The 12,020-nt window shown below is 37.0% G+C and overlaps 1 protein-coding gene across 1 annotated transcript; it reads left to right on the top strand.

Annotated features, from left to right (window-relative positions):
* Nucleotides 1-7,113: 7,113 nt before the first annotated feature.
* On the top strand, nt 7,114-11,538 carry LOC306899015 (apoptosis regulator BAX). Its single transcript, XM_079464965.1, has 6 exons — nt 7,114-7,503; nt 8,195-8,243; nt 8,354-8,515; nt 8,893-9,025; nt 9,255-9,359; nt 10,825-11,538. Exons 1-6 carry the CDS (start codon nt 7,440-7,442, stop codon nt 10,921-10,923), a joined length of 612 nt encoding a protein of 203 aa, XP_079321091.1. The 5' UTR covers nt 7,114-7,439; the 3' UTR covers nt 10,924-11,538.
* The last annotated feature ends 482 nt before the right edge of the window (nt 11,539-12,020 follow it).

Raw genomic sequence — 12,020 nt, 5'->3', positions numbered from 1 at the left:
CTGAGCCATTATTACTCTTTAGTTGTGGTCTTGGTTTCAGATGACTTGGTATGATAAAGCTTTGCTTCCTCTTTTGTTCTGCGTTTACAGAGAACAATGCCGATTGCTTCCCACCCTCAATGTGAAGCTGACTAAATTAACTAGAGTGCCTTACCGTGGCAGTTGACTGCACAACTGAAGGCATTTTGCACATCTACAAACTGAGAAAATGTAAGGTCTCTGATCATATCTGTATTGTATGTTATGTTGCAAATTTGGGACAGTATGCTATCAGTGGTCGCCTCTTATCTCACACACACACTCTCTTTCCATCTGTTCCGTAAAATGAAGATAAAACACACTCCTAATGCACAGAACAGACGCTAACAGCATTTGAAGTTAAATATAATTGACAATGCATGATAAAAATATATATCAAACCCAAGAAACCAGTAATTTTCTCAGAATTATTGGTGTTTAGAATTACTCATGGTAAACTGCTGCTTCTGCCTCTAGAACAACACGACACACATTCAACACGTTCCAATAAACACATGTAGATAACAAAAACAAATACAGTATGGGCCTCTTCACATGCTTTTGGTTTTGTTGTACCAGCATCAGTTTTGTACAATCTCAAAAACAAAAGTAAAAGAATAGTTTTTAAAGTTTTGCCATTGAGGAACCATTTTGGTACCCCAAATAACTTTTCAGTCAGAGGTTCATAAAAGAACTAATGGCTTTCTTACCTTTAGCTAGAATACTTTTAGATTCTATAAGATTCTATAATTCTTTAGAATAGATTCTATGGATGTCAACATTTCTATGGAGCCAAACAGACAATACTTGACAAAGAAGCTTCAGGAACCTTTCATTTTATTGAAACAGAGCACTTCATAACAATACAAATATGAATTAATGTACCTTCATCTTCTGCAGGTCATTTTCAAATCACTTCCAACCCAGAAACTTTTGCATGTAACTTGCATGTTATTTGCATAGAAATTATAACAATTACACACGTTTTTTGATATCATAATATTCTTAAGTACATAAACTATCATAATATAACTTAACTGCATTGCTTTTTTGCCACATTTGCAATAACATTTTACTAACTTGTCCAAAAAGTCATTTAAGTAGTGTCCTTCAGGATTGACAACAAGTGCCAGTGGTTATTGTAGACAATTTCTTTAGAAGTACACAGCTGGACTGTTTTAAGTTATAAGTTATTATAACTTAAAACATTAAGTTTTATATTTAATATATTGAATATATATTAATTTAAATGTATATTTTATTGTATATTATTGTGTTAAATTAAATAAAAACTAGTCAACCGTGATTGATTCTTTGCTGGAAGTTAAGTTTCGGCCACATTTTGTATATGTTGTTGCCTCTGAAACTGTGAAATGCTTAAATCACAAATGATCGTTTCATTTTATGTTTCACCCCTAATGCATTCAGTCTGGGTCAGTGACTTTTTCAGCGACAGCTTGAAGCTATTAGATTTGACAGTGTGCAAACTTCATCTTGCGTTATGACCGAGCCAAATAAAGCATTGTTTTGTTGTTCTCTCCACAAGAGGAGTATTTCTATATTTAAACTTCTAATCCTGTTCTCACAGTAAATGACAAACATTTGTGGTCGGAATCTCTGCTGTGTGATGTGGTATTAGATAAAGCAGGGAAGCTGTGTATGTTTTTTTTAAATCTTCCCATTGGGAATCCTGCGACTAATAGGGTCGCCAAACTCAAACACCATTTCCCGTTTGTCAAAAACTTTGTCCCGATCTTTGACCCTAGGCCCTCCATGGTTGTGCTCACATACTTCTCAACACTTTAACCCCATGTTTTTCATGGGACATGTCTGAATTAGTAAGTGTAGGTATGGGGATGCAGAAACAAAGGGCGTCTTTAAAGCCAAAAGCAGAGCTTTGATTTTGATGCGAGCGGCAATCGGTTGCCAATGTAACCTGATGAAGAGCAGTGTAATAATGTTTTCTCTCTTCAGCTCATTAAAGACTACTCTTGCCATTGCATTCTGGATCATTTGCAGAGGTTTGTTTGTACAAGCTGGAAGACCGGTCAGGAGAGCATTAGAGTAGTCCAGTCTGGACAGTACTGGTGCTTGAACCAGGACTTGCGTAGCATGCTCAGATAGGAAAGGTCTTATTTCCCTAATGTACATGACAAATCTACATGACTGGGTCATACTGGCAACATGATAACATTTACATTTACATTTAATCATTTAGTAGACGCTTTTATCCAAAGCGACTTACAGACGAGGAAACATTGGAAGCAATTATAACAACATAGGCAACAAAATACATAAGTGCACCAAAAACCAGTCCATTAAAGCCTAGCACAGTATACAAAGCTGATCAGTGAAGCTTAGCTATTCATCAATTACTACTCCAAGGTTCCTGGCTGTCCTGGAAGGTGAAATGGTTGATGAAGATGAGGAGAAAATTAATGACAGGCTGCAGATTTCTTGTAAACTCATGCGGGACTCCCATGCTTCATTTCAGAAAGCAGTCAAGACAGTTATCTCAGTTCTGCTTTTGATCTGGTCGACCATAGTGTACATATCTGTCATGATCACGGGTGGTGAGGCACAGACAGAGGACCCAGGTGCAGACAGCGGGCAAGGGGTTAACAGATATTTAATAACAAATGACAAAACAAATACCCACGAGGGGGTAACATAACAAAACACGTGATGGATACAATAACATGACAAGACTGGAATAACACTAACTACACTAAAACAAGACTAAAATTAACGTTAGACTAGACTAGACTAGACTAGACTGGACTGGACTGGACTGGACTGGACTGGACTGGACTGGACTGGACTGGACTGGACCGACTAGTCACATGAACTCACCACACAGCCACAATGAACCAGCACAAGACAGAAGACACAAGGGCATTAAATAAGGCACCAAAGCAAGAGGGGAACAGGTGTAGGGCATGAATCAATAACGAGGAAACGAGAGGATGGGTACAGAGACGAGACCAGAGAGAGCATATGGCAAGCCAAATAAACAATAGTCGCCTCTCTCCACATTAAACATGAGGTTCTGTCATGATCCTGCCACTAGACCAAGAGAAACGTGACATGATGCCGCAGAATCATGACACTTATCTCTCAAGTCAAGTCAGCTTCATATATATATATAGAGCTTTTTAACCTTTTCATTTGTCATGATTCTGTCGCATCATGTCATGTTTCTCTCAGTCTAGTGGCAGGATCATGACATAACCTCATGTTTAATGTGGAGAGAGGCGATTATGGTTTATTTTGGTTTGCCATAGGCTCTCTCCGGTCCCGTCTCTGTTCCCGTCCTCTCGTTTCCTCGTGATTGCTTGTTAATTAGTTCATGCCCTGCACCTGTCCCCATCTTGATTATTTCCCTATTTAACGCCCTAGTGTCTTCCTTGTGTCGGATCATTTTTATGTGTCAGATGTTGCACTTGTCTCCTGCCTTGTCATGTAACGCAGGTCTAGTGTATTGTCTTAAGTTGTATGTTAGTTTAGTTTAGTCTAGTCAGTTTATGTTCTTGTGTACCCATGCTGTTCTCTTGTTTTACTCCATTGTGGGTTTTTGTTTTGTTCCTGTTTTGTACTTATTATTAAAATCCCTTGTTAACCCTTCATCCGCTGTCTGCGCTTGGGTCCTCTGTCTCTGTTCCCGCAACACGTTCATGACATCATTGTTACAAAGCAGCTGTACAAGAAAACATTGACTATAAGCTAAACATATAAGGTTATGCAAGTCAAAACACAGGTCAAATATCAGACAGACTTTAAATTCCTATATGAAGTGTTCATTAAATAAAACTATAAATTTCTATCTCTCATTAACAAAACTGTGTTGGTCTCAGAGGAACTTGATACGCGAACAATGGCTGTTAGCCTGAACTTAAGCACATAAAACACTATGTGGTCTCTAGCTCTTCAGTGACTAAGAAAGGAATAATATTTGCCTGTTAATGGCCTCTGGTTAGAGAAGTGGGGTTGGTCACAGAGAACAACAGGAATGAAACAGACTTATTTTTAAATCATGAATTGGTTTTAATATTTTATGTGGTTACCCAATTTCTTCATGTCACAGCACAACTTTTTTCATGTCACCAGCACGACTTCCAATACACAGACCTCGTGTGTATGTACATTTATATATTTAACCTGATATCAAAAGAAGTTGCCAACACCTTACCTCACCCCAAACCCTAAAATCACAGTCCCCAAGGCCAATTTAGCTAAAAACGCCAGTTTCACGAGGTGGCAAGGCAACGATAAATGGCTACTCTAACCCCGCCTCTAAACCTAAGGTCACAAGGTAAAAGTCAAATCATAACAAAACCATACAAATGAGATTGTAGGAAATAGAAATTCACACGAAGGACCCACCCTATATGTATGAATTCCCATCAGATTGCGTTGATATATATTTATACATATGAAAGAAATTGCGTATTAAAATACTTAAGATTGAAAGTCGCACTGACTGACACGAATGCGGTGTCTCAAAGAATTTAGAAATTCGTGTCCTTGACACTTGTGCATGTTGCAAGATGGGTAAATGTGTGTTTGATAAATTGAAGGATTTCTATCCATTCAAAAGATTATAATCGCCCATAATTTAGTCCACACGTGGCAATTTTTGCATTTGTGGAAAAAACCCAATCCATATCTAAAAAATCAAAGAACTATTTTGCCTTGGGTCAGAATGTTACCACCCACAACACCCTTACAATATGGTGATGTTGCTATGGTTTGTACAGAACTGACATTTTCTTAAAAATCTATTATACAAATCTAATTCCGCGTAGCCTATGAGATGTTATCCCAACTGCAGAAACATCACAATAGCGCTAATGCGCTCCCCCTGGGAAATATGTCCATAACTCTCCACACTCGCAATCTGAAACAGTTCCATTAACAGATTCCCATATACTGAGGACCACTTCCTCTTATCCCCCATTTTTCCTGTGACTATTTTCAACTTAAATTAAAACAGTCTGGCGGATCGGCTTGTGTCTCATTCTAAACAGTCAATGCTTGTCACGCATAGCTCTTCTTGGTATGCTCTGAATAGTTTCTCACAGGCTCGGTCGAACCATCAAGATAAATCGAGGGTCAGAGACAGCAGATCATTTGAAGACAAAGGGTCTAAGAGCAAAAAGAAACATCTATTCCATTAACTGTCAACAACATCCCCTCCTACAAACAGTGAAGACCAACAGCATCTTTAACTTTGTCTATCTCAGGGCAATACGTGTGTTGCTAATGGTTGACCGTTCTTAGGAAAGGCCACCATGGGACTGCAAAGACTGATTTTTTTTTCGGAGGAAGAGCTTGAGAGCACATCCTGTGTACACAGGGGAGGATGTTTTTGTATTAGAGGTCACAGAACTAAATTCTGATAATTACTCGAATGATGGGCATCTGTGATCAGAGAAATCTCTGATACTATTAATATTTTCTTGTTTGGATAAACTGTGAACACTGTCTGAGTTTAAGTGATGCACAAACATTACAGTCCAGTCAGAGCTTTGGTGCTGTGGATACTGCATGTTCACAATTTGAGTGCAGTTTGCATTAATCCCATTGCCGCTTGATCTGTCTTTTATGACTTCCCTAAAATCTAAATATAAAAGTCTCTTTTTTGTTACACTGTTTGGTAATTCTTCTTTGAAAAACAGGCTGTGCAAATTTGATCTCAAAACCAGAGATTAGGGTACAGCGATTAAACGATACACGGAAGAGGTCTGTACATATAATTGTTTCATCGTTGCAGCAGATTTTCAAAGTCTGCTTTACTGTCAATTCTGCCACACGTAATGTACATACATACGGAGGATTGAAATTGCGTTACTCTCAGACCCATGGTACATATAACACTACACAGAATAAATCTCTCTCTCTCTATATATATACAGTGTATATATATTGTATTTTTATCTTATATATACAATACAATACAATATTTATTTATAAAGCACATTTAAAAACAACCAAGGCTGATCAAAGTGCTGTACAAAAAGTAAAAGATAAAAATACAAGGCAGAACAGGAAAATAAGAATAAACAACTAATAAAATAAGAATATAAGGAATAATCGTATCAGAGTCAATGAGTATTAAAAGAAAAGCAAGCGAAAATAAGTAAGTCTCTAAAGAAGATTTAAAGATGGAAACTGAAGAAGCTAGTCTGATGTATATATGAAAATACAAATAAAGATTTTGAATAAATAAATTGTTTAAAGTTGAGGCAAGCAGTAATTTGTCTAAGAATGTGGATAAAGAGTTCCAATGTCAGAAGTCAAGTGACCTTCAATAGCGATGAAAATTAGATCCATAATAACCATTTTACCACAATCACCATAACCAGTTAAACCAGTTTTGTAGTAAAACGTAGTAAATACAAATCTGCCAAAATCGTTTGGCTTTTACTATAATAAAACAAAAGGTCATTATTCTTAAAGCAATCGTTGAGAAATAGGCAGAATATTTGTTTTATTCAAAAGGCTTTAACCAATTTATAAAAATGAATGCTTGCAAAAAATATGCCTGTTGCAAGAAAATCTTGAACAGACTGCCATTGGTCAAGAGAGGAAAATGGCTTGCAGTCTAATAGCGACATTTGTTGGTGACTATGCGCATTACAGAGTATTTTAGATCAAAATAGACACGAATAAAAGGCGCATTCCTTACTTCAAACCAGTCCGAATAGAAAAAATGATAAACAATATAATAAACAAATAACTCAAAATACAAATCATGTTATATTGAAAAGATAAAAGTCGTAACATTAAGAATTTAACACATTTACAAGAAGTTACTCCAAATAGCAGCATTTACTCAAGTGTTATGGGTAATTTATTGACAGGTTCAGCATAAGAGAATACATGTACGTACAAAATAATATATAAATTACACGAATACATATGATTCAATATTATATAACACTACAGCATTTGTATTATAGAATTATGATTATCATAAATGATAGTAAATACACTGCTTTTGTGAACGAGTGCTACTTTGTGGAACTTCTTTGACGTGTTTGCTACAAATAAGAACATGCACAGAATAAAACCATGTAAAGCGTAATGTTTCTGGGCATGGCGAATCTGCGCATATGTATCTGGCTGCTGTCAAACAGGTCCTCCATTTCCGTGTTACTTGCACGGTTTTTTTCTAGCGTTCCTATGGATCGGGGGATCTGCTGTTAAAACTTCTCGACAGTTTCTGCCTTTAGATAATGACAATATTATTCCAGTAGCGCACATCGCACCGGCATGTAAAGCACGTCGAACGATTATATTGATCGATTATGTTTCATTTCGTCTGTAACACAATATTTAGCGGATTCAGAAGTTGTTAGGCTGGTCCGGCTAGTTAGCAAGCTATTACTGCGGGCTGTGGGTTTTTGCTCAGTAAAACTATGGCGGATGCGAATAATGGAGATGGAGATGGAAACGAGCCGAGGGGAGCCACAGGTGGTGAAGGTGAGACGGTGGGATACGATTTTAAAGCTATTTGAAAGTGTTTGTTATCGAATGAACTCTTTGCACTTGGTATGACGTCACCTGTATTAATACGGAAGTGCTCGTTATCAGTCAGGGATCGATATGGTGTTGAGTACGGGAAATACTGGTGTAAAGTGTTACAAGTTAACCTGTATTTGATTTGCACACTGCTTTTCTAAAGCCCTCGGCTTTACAAAACTGTCGTTTCGATAAAGACGATTCACGTGACGTCACTCTTAAATCTGTATGACGTATGACGGGGGTATTTCTTCATTTTTTAACATGGCGGAAAATATTCACATTAGCTTAGTAGTTTAAAAGCATTGATACCTTTCAAAAGTGTATTTATTCTTTTTTTAATACAAATTTCGTCTAAAATCAATGCTTTTTAGTTTTAAACTATGGAAGACATCATAAAGAGAAGTGAAATAAAAGTGGCAATTGGGTAATTTGGCTACGCCACAACTTTCTGATGAACCTGTAAGCAGTCACCATTAGAACAGGAAGTTGTGCCCAACAGAGGTCAGTGTTCACCGCATTCTGTAATACCAGAACCAGAGGGATTGCTTTCTGTGCACTTTGAGCCTGTTCAAATGCTGATCTGTTATAAAAATGACAATTGATTGACAACATGAATTATACTTAAAATAACTCGCAATATTGTTTTCAGACGTAATGGACGACGCAATCATTCAGCAAAGTGCAGTTCTGCTCAGAGGGTAAAGGATTGTACTCCTAATGATAGATCTTCTATACCTTTTGTTTTATATGCATGCATTCATAAGAATCGGTGAGTTTGTCTCATTGGTTTCTTTTGATTCAAATGAAGGTATGTTATTGAGAGAATTCATGTTGAAGATCCAGCCATGATTGTGGGCCATGAGGATCTAGGAGGAAGACCTCAGGATGCAGAAGATCCTCAAATCAAAGAGGTTGTAGATCAGCTTTTGAAAATAGCTGATAACCTTAACAAGAATGCAGAGCTTCAACAGTACGTTTTTTCAACTTATCTGTCTGATTCAAAAGTACATTATTTCAACGTGTCTATCCGATGATGATAGAGAAACTGATGCAGTGTAAATTCTGTGATTCTTCGACTATAATATTAGATATCAACGGTACTGTAGATCATTTTAACAGATAAATCAAACTCATAATGAGTTTCGTGCGCAAGATGATTTTTCTTGTAAAATTGCAAACAACTAGGTCAAGTAGTGGAATGTCAAGTTTGCGCACAGGGTCCAAAATGAATCACACCTGCTATTACAAGCAAAGAAAAACTATTTTGCACTATATGTCTAGGCATAACAATTGTGATTTTGTTTCTCGTTTTCCAATTTAGTGGGTCTTTCTTTTATTTTCTGACAGTCTTATCAACACTGTTCAAGCTAACTGCGCTCAGGATGTCTTCATGACGGTGGCCAGGAGCATCTTTGAAGATGGCATTAACTTGGGACGTGTGGTGGCTCTATTTCACCTCGTGTATAGACTTATTTACAAGGTAAAACACTCATTTAGATTTTAACATGGTAACTATTCAAACACTTTAGCTGCTCATGAAAATGTAAAAGTATAGCCTGTATTATCATCACACAGTCTGTTCTTTGACTGCCTTATTTCATGTAGGAACTGCAAAAGGCTTTTTGGTGGCATAATGTATCAAAAAAGTGAAGAAATGTACGTTTCCATAACACACAATTTAAGAACATTATTACTTTATATTCCTCTAGGCACTGACCCAGAACCACTTTGAAATTATCAGGAGAATCATTAGCTGGGGTTTACAGTTTATCAAGGAAAACATTTCTGCCTGGATCAGAGCGCAAGGAGGATGGGTAAGTTGCTGTTTTCTGGCCACCCATGTGGAACCACACAGGTCGAGCCAGACACGGGCCACCACACACATAGACGTGCCCACTCGAGACAGGAAGTGCGCAAGCACAGACCCAGACGCATCCCGTCCCGTCTAGAAAACACACACAAACCCACTGACCCACTAGGACACACATCACGTTTAGATTCATATCTAAAACACACCTAAAATGTTTGTGGTTCTAGCATTACTCGCACACATGCATGTATAAATTTCATCTGATGCTGTTGTTGTGAAAAAATACAGATTTAGGATTTCTCAATAAAGTATATAGGAGACTTTTTACCTTTTGGATCTCATCTCAGTGTTGGTGGCTTCAGTAAGATTCATGTGCGCTGCAGAACCCCACCAGTGTTGGCTGAAGTTCCTCGGGCCACTCAAGTTTAATAGCACACATATGATCATAAAGGAAGCAGTATGTGGGGTGCAGGGTTTAGACTTCAAACAGCATACTGTGGCCCTGAGAACGGCGATAAAGTGAACATGTGACAATATTTATTGTGCAATAAGCAGTATGAGCTTTGAGAAAGCAAGCATAAACAGATTGGCAAAAGGATGTCTGCGCAGTTTTTCCTCATTTATAAGGATTTGAGGATGATGGGGGCGGGGCACCTCCCATTTTCAGTAGGGATTACAAGGCATAGGCATGTCACGCTCTTATTTTTGAACAAAAAACCTACACTTGTAATGGAAAATGTAACATTTATTCACTGCCAGTCAAAAGTTTGTAAACACTTTATTCCCCACCGTTTAGAATATAGAGCAAATTCATCAAAATTGTTGCACAACTGTAACCGGGAATTATGTTGCAATTAAAAGCATCTAAAATAAATCAAAACTATGTTAGATTTTAGTATCCTCAAAGTAGCCACCATGACAAGAATCGTAGCAAAATTATTCCCTTGGAATTTTTTCATTTAGCTTCTCAACCTGCAAAGCTTTTAAAAGAGCATTGAGATCATTTCCATCTATTCAGGGCTCGTATAGGCTTTTTCCACTGAAATAAATGTATATGTTGGCACAATTATATATTTGTTACAAGAGTAATTTTAAACATTTAGGGGCAGTTTCCCGGACATGTATTATCTTAAGACAGGACTAGGCCTTGGTTTAATTGGGATATTTAGGTAAGTTTTTACAAACATACCTTAAAAACAAACATTAATGGTAGCCAATCTTAAAACGAAACAATGCCACTGATATATTTTAAGATCTGTCAATGCAAGCAGTTTTCAGTTAAGACAGCTCAAACATTTATTTTAGTCTGGGACTAGTCTTAACCTTGTCCGGGAAACTACTCCTTAAGGATACAATTTGTGATTCAAATATTGTTTGGAATATTAGAAACAATTTAGGGGTTTAATTTTGAGTACTGTTTGGCAGTGTGTTACACAAAGGTCTAATGCTCGCTCTGTTCTGTGTTGAAGGAGGGTGTTGTTCGTAGCGTGTCCAGATGGCGCACTGTGTCCTGCATCGCTGCAGTGGCATTCATCGTAGCCGCTGTTTACTGGAGACGAAGTCGCTAAGATAAAAGTAAAAGCAATGTCAGATTCACAATTCCCATAGGTGTTGAAACTCATAAGCAATACACTGTCTAATTCATGCAAAACATGGACCAATCATCTGTCATGTGGACCAATCATGCATCATATCTTGCTGTGTAAATGAAAGTTTACTGGTGATGCAGTTTGTATGGTTTTTCTATCTAACATTTAAATGTTTGTATTTCTGTGAAATTAAGTGACAAACATCTTTTGCCTTGATTTATTTATGTGTAGCTTATCTCAATTTTAATGCACTGCACTATTTCTCCATCAGTGCCTTTTAGTAGAACGAGTTTTGTAATAATCCGTTTTTTATTGTGCCACATCAGACACCAGCCCTACCTCGAGACAGCTAAATATATGAAACCAAATGTTTACCTTGGATTATTTTTTAAAGGATGTTGTTTGAAATACTGAGAAAGGGCATAAGTAAAAAATATATGAAATATATTTGACATGTTTTAACTTTAAGGGTTAAACCACAAAGCAATTTAAAGGGAATAAATGACCCAGGGTTCAGAGTGAAAATGTAAAAATTCTTACACACAACTCTGAAATAAATAAATTTCATCTAAATAAATTATCAGGAAATGTCTACTTGTTTGTTATATTATTGATGTGCTTGTAATATGTTGTTGTAATTTTAGCAATTGGCAACATGCGTAGTTCTACTGAAGCATGTTTCTAATGAATACCAGAGGCCTGATAGATGAACAGTGTGTAGAATTCAATGCCCATTTTGCGCATATCCCTGCAGTCCTTCTGAAACCTTATATCTCGATATTTCATATTTTCATATACATCAGTAGTCACCCTTTATGTTTGACACTGGATTTTGCAAGAAAAGTGTTTGTCAACTTTGACAACACAGTATTTAATCATTTAAAAGTACAATGTTCTTTTCCATTTCCTAAAAACAGCACATTTGGACATGCAACATTTCGGACAGTATGCAAGAATTATACATCGGGCCACTTGGCAAATTTCCCTCTAAATGTACATTTTCTATAGGTTAACAACTATTTAGTTGGTCCATATTTTACCCAACCATGAGTGAAAAACCACCCATCATTTTTGTA

The sequence above is a fragment of the Barbatula barbatula genome, assembly GCF_947034865.1.
Source record: "Barbatula barbatula genome assembly, chromosome: 1".
Taxonomy (NCBI): domain Eukaryota; kingdom Metazoa; phylum Chordata; class Actinopteri; order Cypriniformes; family Nemacheilidae; genus Barbatula; species Barbatula barbatula.
Note: the sequence above shows the minus strand (reverse complement) of the source record. Positions and strands in the feature narration are given on the sequence as shown.

Excerpts from the sequence above, each read along its gene's own strand:
- LOC306899015 (XM_079464965.1), top strand. The coding sequence starts at position 7,440 with ATGGCGGATGCGAATAATGGAGATGGAGATGGAAACGAGCCGAGGGGA. Across the intron at positions 8,244-8,353 it reads AGTGCAGTTCTGCTCAGAGG|GTATGTTATTGAGAGAATTC; the intron begins GTAAAGGATTGT and ends ATTCAAATGAAG. Across the intron at positions 8,516-8,892 it reads AAGAATGCAGAGCTTCAACA|TCTTATCAACACTGTTCAAG; the intron begins GTACGTTTTTTC and ends ATTTTCTGACAG.